This window comes from Aspergillus terreus, genomic scaffold (genome assembly GCF_000149615.1).
Source record: "Aspergillus terreus NIH2624 scaffold_10 genomic scaffold, whole genome shotgun sequence".
Taxonomy (NCBI): Eukaryota; Fungi; Ascomycota; class Eurotiomycetes; order Eurotiales; family Aspergillaceae; genus Aspergillus; species Aspergillus terreus.
This window is the reverse complement of record NT_165933.1, coordinates 1,518,452-1,532,873: the sequence shown is the minus strand read 5'-3', so window position 1 is coordinate 1,532,873 and position 14,422 is coordinate 1,518,452. Positions and strand designations below refer to the sequence as shown.

The window sequence follows — 14,422 nt, the reverse complement described above, 5'->3', positions numbered from 1 at the left end:
CCTGTTTGCGGCGGACGATCCAGGCGCAGATCGACTATAAGGCTTATAGCCAGTTGGAGAAATTGAGTGTAACGCTGTGGTCTCGAGTGATAATGTGACCTGCGGTGCATTTTCAGCAACCAGACCCGAAGATATCGGAATAAGAATAAGGCAGGGGAGATCTACCAGGCGAGAAATACCATCAACCCTTGAAGTAACTCAAACGATATTTCACCACCAATAATCATGCGTGAGGAAACGACTTTCTTGAACTCAGCCCCCAGTTCACGTTGCAACGGCATGTTGTCGTATGAAGCCGACGCGAGGATCGCTAAGCAAAGTGATGGTTTCTCCTGACGGAGATCCTTGACAGATATGCCAGAGGGTACGACCACGAATGGAAAGTGTGGAGTCAGTTTGGTCTGGAATATAGTCAAGTACCTCGCGGCGGTTTCTATGTCAAGGAGGCCTCGGCTAATGGCGTCCTCAGATGCAGCATCGCTTTTCTCCAACGAATGGACATGCATACCCTTAGAGTTGCCCGTTTCATTTGCGTGGCTAGCGCGGTTAATAATAAGTTCATTGATCTTTGACTCCAGAGCTGCGATCTTCCTGTGTGATCCATTAGATGCGAAAGGCCAGATTTTGGGTGTTTGTCATAGAGGCTGCTCACCGGTCCTTTTGAAAGCCCTTGAATCGACGACCAGTCTGGCGATGTAGACACGCTTTCTCTAACCGACGGCATCTGCGTAATATTGATGAGCTCCCGCTCTCATTGAAAACAACGACTTCCCCGCCAGGCTCCTTACCGATCACACGCACTAGCAGGATCAGCACTCCGAACACAGCGCACCTTTGAATTTGCACAACTCTGACATGTTTTGGAGACAGAGGACATTGTGCTGTTGGTTGCCTCGTCCTGCAAAAACGGAACTGACTCTAGTTACAGTAACGATTCGGCAAACCTGTGTGAGCACCGGAGTCAATGGGCGTATTTATTCTGAGACTCTTGGAGTGTAGAGCAATTTGATGAGTCGTGCACTTTCAAGAGAAAAGGGATAAACAGAGCCCTCGAAGACACACAATCCAAAACAGAGAAGCGATAATAACAGCCTAAGGAAGTGAGTTGATATGGGCATAGAAGCCTCCGCTTGATCTTCTTGGGTCTATCTACCGGAGCAAGTGGAAGCTGGGCCTGGGAAGTTTAGTCACGTGGCCCACCCCGCTCGCAGAAAGTGCCTCAGGCGCCCCATGTCAACAGTTGATGTTGCTAATCAGGACCAATAACTAACTTCCCTCAGCAGATATTTTAGATCCGTTGCTAGTCGCTGAGACCAGAGAGCGTCGACGCGAAGTATCCGTTTGAAATAGAAGAGGAAATCCCAGACATGTCCAGTAGGGCGTTCTCAGTCTCATTTGGGGTTTTATCAGGGTAGAAGAGTACAACCCAACGGTCGTACCGATTTTGTTGGGTCTGTTTCGGGCACATCCAGCCGCTTACTTATTATTAATTATTGCCCAGGCGTTGCTTAAACTAATCTTACTTTCCTCAATTGTCCTCCTTGAATATCCAACCCCTATTTTCAATCACACCATATTTTTCTATAACCTGTCGACTCCAAGTCTTTCCAGCAGATGAAGTGATAGTTTGAGAAGGAAGAGAGAAGCTGTAACTCGTTAAAACACTCTTCAGCGCGACAACAATGGTGGGCGTCCCAAGAAGCAAAGGGTGTAAGTTGTGTCTGAAAAGAAGCGTCAAGGTCTGGGTCACTGTATCTTCTACACATCCAATAAAGCTGATTTACCATTTCGAAGTGTGACGAGACACGTCCAAGCTGCTTGCAATGTCAACGAGGGGGCCGCACCTGTCCTGGATACGCGCGAGAATTCAAATTCCACGACGAAGGGCCAAAACTCCGCCAGGACCTTTCTCGAAACTCCTGTAACGCCATCTATGTCTCGCACAGCATGCCTCCAACCAGAAATAACTCCCATCTTGCTCTCCCAGAACAGACCGTGATTGGCGATCCGACGTTGAGTAATGTGAGTAATGAACATCATCTCGGTACCGATAACCTGTCCCAAATACAATGCGACACAACCAGCCTCCACCGCCCTTTTCCATCGAACCTTGAACATGCACAGTTGTTATCGTCTTTTGTGTCCATCATATTTCCTCTTGGAGATGTTTCTGTGCAAAGTTCATTTCTCGGAAGCTGGCTCTGGCATGTGCCACCACGTTTTGGCCGCAACATAGCGTTGGATCACGCTGCAATGTCGCTTGCTTATGCATATTTTGGAGGAACATCCCAAAGCCAGTCCTTGCGTCGGACGGCAGATTTATTCTACTCTTCCGCCTTGAGAAGTTTAGCCAAGGCCATTTCTGATTGCAACAAACGATTGAGCCCTGAAGTGCTTTGCGCGACGTTGCTTCTTGGATATTATGAGGTATTCACCCTAGGCTCCAAGAATACCTTTTCCGCTGCTCATATTTGTACTTTATTCAGGCCTTTTTTATGGCGCGCCCGGCCTGGATCCAGCATGCAAGCGGAGCGGCACTCTTAATGCAATGGCGAGGCGCTCGACAATGCTACGAATCGGCATTTGAGTATTCTATGTTCCTAGCATGTCGGGGAGGAATTGTTGGTTTCGCCCCTCTTTTCGTGGTCGCCTACTTACGTCTATTATTAACTATATTTTGACCTTTAGATTTCTCAAGCACTAGCGACAGAAACACCATGCTTTCTTGATACCGAAGATTGGCAGTCGATTCCCGATGGTTTGATCGAGTTTCCGTTGCTACCGAAATCCCCCGAAATGTATCACACAATCTTCGGTCACTTCGCGGCAATTCCGGGATTGTTGAGCAGAGTCAGGCTATTGACGAATGAAACCCCTCGCACTAAACGTCTCTCCATGCTTTCCAGCGCTCAGAAATTGCGGAAGAACTTTGATCGATGGTATTACCGGTATACCTCCGATGGTATCGACATAGGGAACCCCTGTTTCGTGAACGTCAGCCCCGTTCCCTACGACTGCCCTTTCAATTCAATCTATGTCTACCGAGACGTTGTCTCGGCAACTGTGATTACGACATACTATGCCTATCTAATAATTCTTAACAGGACAATAAACCGCTTAGAGCCAAGTACCAGCCATGCCGGAGAAAATAACCAGCTCGGGAGGGCAATATGCATGTCTGTGGATTATTGCTCAAGCTCGGGCTACTGTGGAATCCAGACATTGAGGTTCGCATTACCTATTGCTAGAGAGACTCTGCCAGTAGAGTATGATGGTTGGGTTTCTTTGTGGATGGAGAAGATTTTTGATACCCCGAAGACCTCGATAGACTGACTATCACCCTTGGCAAGTGATCAAATTGTTCCGACTCTTTTCTGTGTAGGCTTATGTTAATACCCTGTCACAGGTCTTGGCTGATAGGCCGACTCGAGCCTAGCAATTTCCCTTTCACTCAAAATGGTCTTGGCGGCCAGCACCGCATCATCAATGCGATCCTTGCTGTTCAGGCCGACAATCGGATTGACCCCTTTTGCCAGACACCAGGCTGTTGCAATGACTGCCATAGGAACACCTCGTTCATTCGCAATTTCCTCCACAATCTCCACAATTGCCTTTTCAACTTGACTCTCCCTACTGTAAAGACGTGTGAGCGCAGCATCATGTTGAGACCTCAGTGAGGAATTTTCATCGATACGATTCCAAGGTCGAGCCAGGATGCCTCGCGCGACGGGGGACCACTATAGCAGGAAAGTTAGTGTCGGCGTCACCAAATTCTGAACCTATCTCGTGGGTTGAAGTAGGTCATCTCCTACCGGAATACACCCAACACCTGCATCCTTGCAGTATGGTATCATCTCCCGTTCCTCCTCTCGGTAGAGCAGGTTGTAATAGTTCTGCATAGAGATAAACTGGTGCCAACCATGGCATTTTGCGACATTTTGAAGTGCTTGGAATTCCCAGGCAGGCATCTATTTTATTAATAAAAGATAAGCTCATGTCCGAAGATCCTGCCGGAACTGTATAGCCGACGACTTACAGAGCTGGCACCAATGTAACGGGCAAGTCCCATTTCGACAACATCATTCAGTGCCTTCATAATTTCTTCTCGCGGAACGTCCGGATCCATGCGTTGAATCTGGAAAACATCGATATATGTCCCCAACCTTTTGACACTCGCTTGCGCTGCGTCCAAGATGTGCTTGCGCGACAGTCCAGCTCGATTGACCAGCCGGCCATCGTTGACAGTTGATGCGAAGACGGAAAGCTGCGGCTCACCGGGCGCACTAATAGCAGATCGACATTTGGTCATGAGGACAACGTTCGCTCGGGGGATTTTGTATGTAGTTAGGGCCTTGGCAATTATTTCTTCCGAAACTCCATTTGAATAAAGATCCGACTAGCAACAAGAGATTGGCTTAGTTCATATTCGCTACACATGGCGCTGTCCAGGAAATACGAGAGGAGCTTCCAACTCACAGTGTCCCATGTGTTAATGCCGACTTCGTAGGCATACCCGAGGAGTGGAAGTGCCTCGTCTTCTTCTAGCACCCATTTCTGCCAGTCTTTGCTTCCAAATGACATGGCGCCGAGGATGATACTGGAGACCTTCAAACCGGACTTTCCTAGTCGGTTGTACGTCATCCTCGTTGGCGGCGGTCCAGTGAGCAGATCACGGACATAACTGTGCTGAGAGGTGGAAACCATGATGCTGTATCACACTGAGAGAAGCAGAAAACAGGGCGTATGGATTGCGTGCAGCTGAAGAACTTTTGGGATGGGAGTTTCAAGCAGAAGTGGACGAAAGGCTATCGAGAAGTTCTTACTTTCAGGCGGTCTCTGTAGCGGTATTTATAGATAGAGAACGAGATAGAGAGCACCTTAAGAATCATGATTACGACCAAATAAGCGGAACTCGGACAAGTCGCGTCTAGGCGGCCCTACCTCGCTGACACTGCTCCAACCTTTACGGAGTACGTCGCTCTGAGCTTCAGAAACCGACAAGAGACCTAGGTTTCTAATCTAAGCTAATCCCAATCAAGCTCTATGTTACGAACTAAACCTAATACAGCTCGATAATACGAACTAGTCCTAATTAATATCCATATTACGAACTAAGCCCAATATAGCTCGATAGTACGAACTAGTCCTAATTAATATCCATATTACGAACTAAGCCCAATATAGCTCGATAGTACGAACTAGTCCTAATTCAGCTCCATAATACGAACTTGATCTAATGGGGCTGCAGATAGCAGGAATTCTAGGGTCATATACAACATACATCAGCTCTTGCTGCATCCTTGGGCCATGTGGATCAGCGCGACAATGAAGCCACCCACTAACCTTGGGGCTGTCCCTCGGAGATAGAAACCAGGCAGCTGCGCAGTCCACTATTAGGGGTCATCGCTTACCGAATCGGACAATGATAGCCGGGTATAAAGGCAGGCCCTAAAGCTGTCCATTGTCGCTTTCGCTTCATCTAGGAATCATTTCATTCAGGCGAGAAATCTCGCTGTGCCCCTCATATTCTTAAGGACCTTGGCGCGAAAATGGTCACACTCACGGACAGCCAAAAGGCAACTCTTAGCCCTGAAGCTGTCAATTTCCTTGACGGGGTCCGTCACATTCCTTTTGCCAACACTGTTTCACCTTTTCTCGCTACACCTCGTCGGGTTCCGGGAATCCGCCAAACATTTAATGCGAAAATGGCTGCGGGAGAGGCGGCACTGATCGAGCAACACACCCTCAAGATCAAGGAAGTGACTATCGCAGGCATTACAGTTACGGTTATCGAGCCACCCAATATCAAGCCCGAGAAAGAGAAAAAGATATTGTTTAATGTTTACGGAGGGGCATTCATCATGGGCAGCCCGAAAGATCGTGCTGCATTGACCATGGCCGCGGAGTTAGGCGTCCGAGTCTACTCAACAAACTACACCAAATCGCCAGAGGCAAAGTACCCGGTAGCTCGTGACCAGTGCCTTGCGGTGTACACCGAGCTCATTCGCGATGGTCCCCCAGGTGCTGTACCCATCGATCCAGCTGATATATATATGATGGGGTGCTCTTCTGGTGCGCAAGTGCTTGTTTCAATGCTCCTAGTCGCGCGTCGGGAGGGCCTGCCAATGCCCTCCGCCGGGCTGTATCTATGTGCGCCGGCCTTAGACCTCAGCGGGGCAGGCGATTCGATGGTCACCAATGCGAATGATCGGGACATCATGCCAGTTAGCCTGTTGACTAGCATGGTGGCGCAGAATTACGCCCCCGAGGGAATCAATCAGAAAGATCCTCTGTATTCACCTATATATGCCAACTATGACGCACACTTCCCGCGAACAGTTATTACTGTCGGCACGCGTGACTTTGCTCTGAGCCACGGCGTGCGGTTGTTCTGGAAGCTGAGAGATGCTGGTGTCAAGGTGGAGCTGTTAGTCTCGGAGGGCATGTGGCATGGATACAACTGGGACCCTGTTATTCCGGAGGCCCTTCATACCCGCGCCACCGTTATCGATTTTCTAGAGAGAGAGTTGTACTTAGAGTCAGCCGCCACGTCTGTTTGAACGGTGCTTCTGGAATTAGATTGGATAGAAAACTTACCCAGCGGGTTTTTCGCGCCTTCCATTCGAGGACTACATGTTACATTCAGACCCTACAGTTCAGGTCCTGCGCCTCTATTAAGTCTATCCAAGTCAATTCGAAGAACTATATAGCATTCGTGTTGACTGACGATGCAGCCGGGAACTAACATCCTCAAGCAGTTTGTCCTCCTCGCAACATCCAACTCTGACCGGTGACTCTCAGGGCTGAGGGTTTCGCATTGACGTGTCCGGTGGAAACCTGATATTTTCAACTTCCTGCAACATCAGCTCCAAGGCACCAATCACTTGCGCATAAGTAAACAGATCAACATTCTCGTTATGTGCCTGCTCAAAAGGCGCTGCAGCGCGATTGATCGCATCCCTAGCCCAGTTTTGGATCCGTTCTTGGGTGGTAGCAAGGTAGCTGGTCAGCCACTCATCCTACCAAGTGGCGAAATAATGGAGGAGCTACCTCGCTCGTTTACTATTTGAGAGTGGCTGTTGCAAGTCTTCAAAGCTCTTGAGTAGGAAAATGTAATTTTTCATCGAGAGGATGCCTCGTGTATGGAAGTTCCTGGAATGAGAAACGTTGGGAGCTGTCCACCTTGATCGGATGAACCATCGAAGTGAAGTGCCTCTTCAACGCCCGAGCGACTGCTGCGACTCGATCTCTTTCAGAATTCGCTCACACTGACGCCAGATGCGACGACGGTTTTTGAGAGCAAAATAATCCAAAGAATTGCTACCATGTCCCGTGACTGCGGACGCGTCCTTCAGCAGGCGAAGGAGCTCATTCCATTGAACTTTGTCTTTCTGTTGCACCTGGGATAGTACTATGTCTGCACACCAAGGCACGTCGAAAAATAGTCGTGATTCCCAGAAACTGCGCGGTAGATTCTTAGCGCATTGCCTAAAAGAAGGACTAGCTCGGAATAGATTCAGCACGGACTGAGTTGGAAGCATCTCCAGTATGCGGAATTGCAGCTCGTACGGAACTAGTGAGAGACTATCTGATTTCCTGAAATCCGAATAATCCTGGATGTCTCTGTCGTAGTTGAAATCGAATGTAGAACTGGATTTCGTTTCCGTCGAAGCCTCGATGATCAATGGCCGGAGATCAAATGGCCCATTAGGATCCAACACGGTCCACTTTACATTTAGTTAGTCTTCTCTATTAATGGGAGATGGTTTCGCAGACCTCAGAATCTTCCCATGGAACCCAACCCTCAAAAGGCTCAAACCGAGGCCCCTTACTAAATGTCTCACCATACCCCCAATCGAAAGAGTGACGGTTGCGATCCTCCAAGCCCTGTTCCTTAACGGAGACGAAATCCCGTAGATTTATCGGTCGTATAGCGATTGTATCACGGCATATAAGGTTGAAAATTTCTAAACATGCATTGTGAACGAGAAACCCATCCTTATTGCACTCTAGGATATTTGACCTGGGATCCTCGCCGTACGGGCGTGGATAAAAAAAGTGCCCGGACTGGGGATCAACGTGTTGCGCCTATAAACCAACCTATTAGTTTCGTGCCTTGGACAAGTTTAGGCGGAAGGACATACAAGAGGCGAGACTATAGGCAAGTCCGCGGAATCCTTTTCAGTGAAGAGCTCAGCATCTGGAATTCGGCGGGCTACCAGACGATCATCACTAAGCCACTTATTACTTCATGTCAGTAATGACCCCTAACAAGACCCCTAACAATCACGGGTGACTGATTGTACCTTAATGTCCTTCAGGGAGATATCTCTCGCATCTATCCAAACATATAATTGCAGAAGGTCGAATGCCAGCCCTAGTTGCTTGTCTTAGCTTTTACTGGAACACCTAACTGCTATGTTTGCAGTCCTAATCCAGTGCATACTCGCTCCTGTCCCGCTCCACAAGTGCAGTAATCGTCGTATGCCTCATGTTGGCCAAGTTGGTCCCCTTCGTCAAGATACTGAAGAGAGGACCGTTTAATCAGGTTTCTATACGTTGGAGGACCCCCGCATATGTTGCAGAAAAAGTTCGCTTCTTCCTCATCCATAGTTGTTCAATCTCGTCAACCACATGGACAGGATCGATAAAGTGACAGGAGGATAGGACGAGGACGTGGACGACGAGGGTCTAAAACTGACTAATTACTTAATAGGGAACATGTGACCGGTGCCTAACAAGCGGAACAATTATTATTATTATGAATATTATTATTATTATTTAACGCCCCAGACATGTCACGTGGCACGTGACCCGCTACCTCGTAAGGGGTAGTCGGATGTGCTAGTATCGATGGGCTTATATGGGGACCTGGTTCGGTGCGGTGTTTGAGGGAGTTTACTAGGTATCGTGGTAATATTTCTAATACCAGCATATGGTTAAGGAGCAGTTTAGGGCCTTTATTATTCCAGTCCAACTTTAGAAATAACTGGATATTGGCATCTTTATCAGTTAAACGTTTAAACTTCGGGCTTTAAATCCCGGGGCAAGAACAGCACATCTTACAAAAGCTAACTATGGGCTTCAGTGGACGCCGGCTGAATATGAACGGGCACAGTAAAGTTATACTGTGCACGGGGGGCAGGGAGAGTCTCGATCACCGCTGGGCTACCCTTCAATGTGAACTCGAAAGTCAAACTCTCGGAGTTGTCCAATGCAATCTTGTAACGCCCTGGGAAAATGTAGAGGCTTCCGTTCTCATCAGCTCGGGCCAGTGATCCGAGAGTGAGAGGCAAGTCTGCTACTCGATCGCTTCCAGGAGCAATGTTGTGGAGACGCTTGTAAGACACCAGGGACTTATTGGGGCGTGGGGCCGGGCCTGCATTCTTGCTGGAAAGGAACAGCAAGCTAACGTAGTCGGAAGTTTCGTGGCCGACATTTCTAACTCGCGCCTTGACAGTGGTAAAGGGTGTGTTGTCTTTGATTGGACCGCCAGAACTTCTTTGGCATGAGGCAACAAGTTCCTGAATGCTGTATTCCCGGTTCAAAGTCTCCTCCCATCCGAATTTGAATTTCGTGTAGTGCAGACCGTGGCCGAATGGGATCACCGGCTTTCCTGTGTACCATTTGTATGTTCGTCCAGGATGTGAGTCTTTCGAGTTAGGGCGAAGGTTAATGTCGAAGATATTAATTTGGTCGGCATAGCTGGCGGGATACTGCGTGACTGGTAGTCTGCCAGCAGGTGACCTTTTGCCCACAAGTATATCAAGAAGAGCAGTGCCTCCGCTTTGACTGGGATATCCCGCCCAGATCAAAGCCTGGATATCTTTGTTCTCCAGGAGGGCACTGTCATCGACCTGGCCACCACCGAATTGGACAACTACCATTGGCTTCGAGAGATTAGACAAGCTTTTGATGAGATCAAGTTGGTTCCCTGGCCAGGCCAATGAAGTCCGATCAATCGTTTCGGACTCGATGGAGTTGTCGATGCCACCAAGGTAAACAATCAAATCAGACTTCTTTGCTGCTGCTAGAGAGGCCTCAAATCCAGTGGTATTCTGATCATTGATTGCTGTACCCACCGCATAATTCACCTTCCACCTGTGGTCGCTCTCGAATGCCACCAATGGGCTAATCAAGTATGGTGCATTGCCAGAGTAGCCGCCTTGCATCTGAGTCGTGGCGTTTGCGAATGGTCCAATCACGGCGACACTCTTGTATTTATGCTGAGAGTGCAGAGGAAGAAGGCCATCGTTTTTGAGAAGCGTCATACCTTCGACTGCAGCCTCATACGCGAGAGCCTGTGCTGCAGGGATGGAAACGTCCGAGAAATCCAGATGGTCGTACTTTCCGCCATCGAAGAAGCCGATCGTAAACAGTGCCGAATATAGTCTTGCCAATGACTGGTCCATGGCTTTGACTGAAGTCTGATTTGCTGCGAGGGATTCGTTGAGTTTCAGGTATGATGAACCACATTCCAGATCAACCCCGGCATTGAGAGCAACGGCGGCTGCCGCTTCTTCGGTGTCGGTAAAGTTGTGGTATTGCCAAATATCCGTGACTGCGTTGCAGTCAGACACCACGTAGTGATAGTCTGCATTGAACCCCCAGTGCTTTCTGAGCACCTCATCAAGAAGGTATTCATTCGCACAGGCTGGAATGCCAGAAACTGAATTGTACGAGCACATGATGCTTCCCACGTCTGTGTCACGTACACAGGTCTTGAAAGGTGCCAGAAAGTAATCACTCAGGTCTTGCTGGGTGGGGTTGTAATTGTTTCCATATCTGCCCGTCTCCAAGTCGTAGACTGCATAATGCTTGCATGTTGCAATAACTTGCTTGTTCTTTGGGTCATCACCCTGAAGTCCCGGAATGAAATTGCGAATATAATTCTGCGCAACGAAAGTATCCTCGCCGGGGGTCTCTTGCCCTCTTCCCCATCGAGGGTCTCTGAAACCATTAATATTCGGGGCCCAGAAATCGAATCCCGAAAATCCATTATTGGCAAACGCTCGCCCTTCTTTGCCAATTACTTCAGCTATCTTCCGAATCAAAGCGTTATCGAAGGAAGCCGCTATCAGGATCGGTGCAGGGAAGCTTGTGGCATAGCTGAAATTGGCTGGTTTGGAGGTAAATTGCACACCCGGTGCAGAACCAACACCATGCGTTGCCTCATTCCACCACTCGTAGAAAGGCAAGCCGAGGCGGGTAGATCCGGCTGCAGCATCCACCAGATTGAGGATCTTTTCCTCCAGGGTCAGCGATTTGACAAGTGAGTTGACTCTCTCTGCAATGCTTAATGAAGTATCGCAGACACGGTGACTGCAGAGGGGCTGTGTTTGGCACGCTGGCACGAACCCACTGTGCGTTACGTCACCTTGCGGATTCGAGATCTTATACAAAGACATGCTAAATAAATTTCCAGAATGTTAGCACCTTATTCTTCGTAAGCGTTGCATTAGACTTACACATATCCTCCTCCACATGAGCTGGATGGTTCAGTTGCGCATCTCGAGTTGCAGCTGCTGTCATTTGTCTTGGTCGCAGTGCTGAAATCGGGCGTACTCCCACAGAAACATTGCCTATTTTTTGGAATCAGCTTGGGAAATTATAGAACAAAGCGGCAGCGCATTGGCTAAAAGGCAGTCATCTTACGTTCCAAACTCGATACCTCCATATACATAGCCCCGTTGACCGCACAAGTTGGCACAGTACTGGGGCGTCATACCAATAGTGCTAAATTTCGCTGCCGTCAAAATCTGCACTTTGGGATCTAAGTAACATCCAACGTAGCTTTTTGATGCATTGTACGCTGTCGTTGGCGCTGAATTATCAGCGTTGCAGACAGATGATGCATGGACGCCGGTGTGTAGTGCTATAAGAGAAAGTAGTACTGTTGCACCAGCGCGAAAGGGCTGAAATGGTGTCATGATGACCCCCTTCCAATTTCCTGCACCAAGAAACACAGAAAGCTGATGGGCTTTACCTAGGAAACGCTTATAGGATAATACCTCGCTATATGATAAACAAGCCCAAGTGATTGCGGAGTACTTAAGTAGGTTTTACTGCATATAGGTATTCCTACTCGTAGGATTTCGCCCTTGATCCATAGGCTAAATTATGGATTTCACACTTGGTCGGACTAGAGGTTTCTACTTGGCTTGCCTTGGAGATCTCCGCTCTGGAAAGAGGGGTAAGTAACAATTTACTCAGAACGGGCTATCGTTTGTCTTTCCCGTATATTCCGCCTATTCCGCCTACAATCCTGGGAATATCTTGAGACAATACCAACATCAGCGCATAAAACACCACTGCAAATTTCGATTGTTAAGGACTGAATATTGAAAGCCTTATGGGGACTTCCAGATTATCATTGTTTTGCAGAACTTGATAACAACTTTGTGGCGAAAGACGAGAACCACCTTGCCCATCTGGATCAGGCTAAAAGCGATCCAAATCTCCCGGACTTGGAGATGAATGTGAGTAAAATCATATAGAACTCCCAATTTCGACATTAACGGCTAAATATCTGTGCAGCTGAAGGATTATGCCTGTCCATTAGTACTATTCATCGGCTGGCATATCACCTTGAAGTTTGGCTAAGTGGATGCGGCTGTACCGCCCACCTTGGCGGTCTTGAGCTTGATGATATCGGCCGTGCTCATGCAGTTACAGGATCTAACTGTCACATATGCTTGGACGAGACTGCCCCCCTATTGTGCTGAAGTTTCCCGCACAAAGCTTCCCAAAGCGCAACGAACAGGTCGTATAGTTGATTTTATTAAAGCGAAACCATTGATGTGCCGGTCACTATACATAAAGACCCTGCCTGATGTTGGCATGCGCCGTGTGATATAGTTTCTCTTACACATAAGTATACGACTCTATGTTAATATATTGCCGGCATATATTATTTATTACGGATCTCGATGGAGAATAATATTCATTTTAGATATTAGCATCAGCAAGCGGCATACGTTAATTTCTAGCCTGCTGGTTGGCCTTTCTCATCCTACCCAGCAAGCTGTACGAACAAGACAAGACTCTATATTCTAAGAAATGAATGGAGGGATGTAGCATATTTGCGGGGAATACCTATCAGGCAATAAGGTACTTCAGACTAATAAAAATGGAGTTGGTACCGGTATCCCCGTCTGTGCCAAGGTAAGATGTCCTGCTTTGCACAATGCTTTCTCGCCGGCCCCCAAGGCGCTGCCTGCAACGCTCTCCATAATAGCCTCTAGTAGTCGGTGCTCAATGCCGCCTCACGAGCAGCGCCCAGGTCATGCGAGAGACTCTGCAGCTTGGCCTCGATTCTCGCCACGCAGTCGGACCCAAGCGGCAGTCTCAGAATCTTTCCCTTCAGCGACCCAGCTTGTCCTTCGCCCGTCACCACCTCGAACACCCGGGCGACGCCTTTGACAGGGTCGCCAACCTGCGTTCCCTGCATGCTGTCAAACTTGCCCAGGACCGCGTCGACGGGCGTCCCGCGATAGGCCTCGGACAAGCCAGTCTCATTCTTGACCGCTGCGGTAAGGAAGTTGGTCCGGAACGCGCCCGGCTCCACGACCAGCACGGAGATGTTGAACGGCGCCAGCTCCCGCGCCAGCGACTCGGACAGCCCCTCCAGCGCGAACTTGCTGGCGGCGTACAGCCCGCACGACGGCAGTCCGTCCTGTCCCGCGATGCTGGAGACGTTCACGATGGTGCCACCGCCCCTCGTGCGCATAGACGGCAGCAGAGCCCGGATGAGGCGAAGCGGGCCGAAAAAATTTGTCTCGAATTGGAGATAGTTCTCGTCGTCTCTGGGGCGGCGATGCCGTTGTCAGCCGTGGGGTCAGAGGGAAGGCCGGAATACCCGTTGCGTCTCACCTCATGTCCTCCACCGCACCCAAAAGGGAGTACCCTGCGTTGTTGACCAGCACATCAATATGGCCGTAGAAGCTCTCGGCTTGCTTGGCGGCATCGGGGATGGTGCTTCCTTTGCATACGTCCAGCTCGATGACCTTTCCGCCGTGGGACTCAATAGTCTGCACTGCGTCGGCGGATTTGGTCTTGCTGCGGACAGAAGCGATGACCTTGTGGCCTGCTGCCAGGGCATGGAGAGCCAAGTAGTAGCCAAGGCCTGAAGAAGCTCCGGTGATCAACCAAATAAGAGCCATTGCGGTCTCGGAAAAGGTGCAGAGTGGCGGGAATCTTAGGGAAGAAAGGAGAGCAGCAGTTTGGGAGCTTAGGTGCTGGGAACCTGGGATAGGAGGGGTAATAAGAGTAGTGATCCCCCTCAGCCACGGCGGGATCCCCGGCTTATCGGCCAGTGGGGCTTATAGAAGTTCTTTGTTCTTTGTGTACGCCGGTCCGCTCGGAGGACAGGGGGTGTCACACTGTCACGTGTGGAATCCCTGCCACATAAGATATGGACTTA

General features: G+C 49.1%; 5 protein-coding genes across 5 annotated transcripts; 1 reads left to right on the top strand and 4 right to left on the bottom strand.

Annotated features, from left to right (window-relative positions):
- Positions 1 to 161: 161 nt before the first annotated feature.
- Positions 162 to 877, bottom strand: ATEG_07386 (uncharacterized protein; the record flags this gene model as incomplete). The annotated part of the gene is made up of 3 exons (XM_001210072.1): positions 162 to 591; positions 653 to 800; positions 856 to 877. The coding sequence occupies 3 exons, from the start codon at positions 875 to 877 to the stop codon at positions 162 to 164; spliced, it is 600 nt and encodes a 199-aa protein (XP_001210072.1).
- Positions 878 to 3,389: 2,512 nt separating this feature from the next.
- On the bottom strand, positions 3,390 to 4,704 carry ATEG_07385 (aldo/keto reductase; the record flags this gene model as incomplete). The annotated part of the gene is made up of 4 exons (XM_001210071.1): positions 3,390 to 3,737; positions 3,813 to 3,968; positions 4,037 to 4,396; positions 4,477 to 4,704. 4 exons carry the CDS (start codon positions 4,702 to 4,704, stop codon positions 3,390 to 3,392), a joined length of 1,092 nt encoding a protein of 363 aa, XP_001210071.1.
- Positions 4,705 to 5,549: 845 nt separating this feature from the next.
- On the top strand, positions 5,550 to 6,560 carry ATEG_07384 (uncharacterized protein; the record flags this gene model as incomplete). Its single annotated transcript, XM_001210070.1, has 1 exon — positions 5,550 to 6,560. One exon carries the CDS (start codon positions 5,550 to 5,552, stop codon positions 6,558 to 6,560), a length of 1,011 nt encoding a protein of 336 aa, XP_001210070.1.
- Positions 6,561 to 9,071: 2,511 nt separating this feature from the next.
- On the bottom strand, positions 9,072 to 11,930 carry ATEG_07383 (uncharacterized protein; the record flags this gene model as incomplete). The annotated part of the gene is made up of 3 exons (XM_001210069.1): positions 9,072 to 11,409; positions 11,469 to 11,582; positions 11,656 to 11,930. The coding sequence occupies 3 exons, from the start codon at positions 11,928 to 11,930 to the stop codon at positions 9,072 to 9,074; spliced, it is 2,727 nt and encodes a 908-aa protein (XP_001210069.1).
- A 1,310-nt stretch (positions 11,931 to 13,240) lies between these two features.
- Positions 13,241 to 14,162, bottom strand: ATEG_07382 (SDR family oxidoreductase; the record flags this gene model as incomplete). Its single annotated transcript, XM_001210068.1, has 2 exons — positions 13,241 to 13,805; positions 13,873 to 14,162. 2 exons carry the CDS (start codon positions 14,160 to 14,162, stop codon positions 13,241 to 13,243), a joined length of 855 nt encoding a protein of 284 aa, XP_001210068.1.
- Between the last annotated feature and the right edge of the window lie 260 nt (positions 14,163 to 14,422).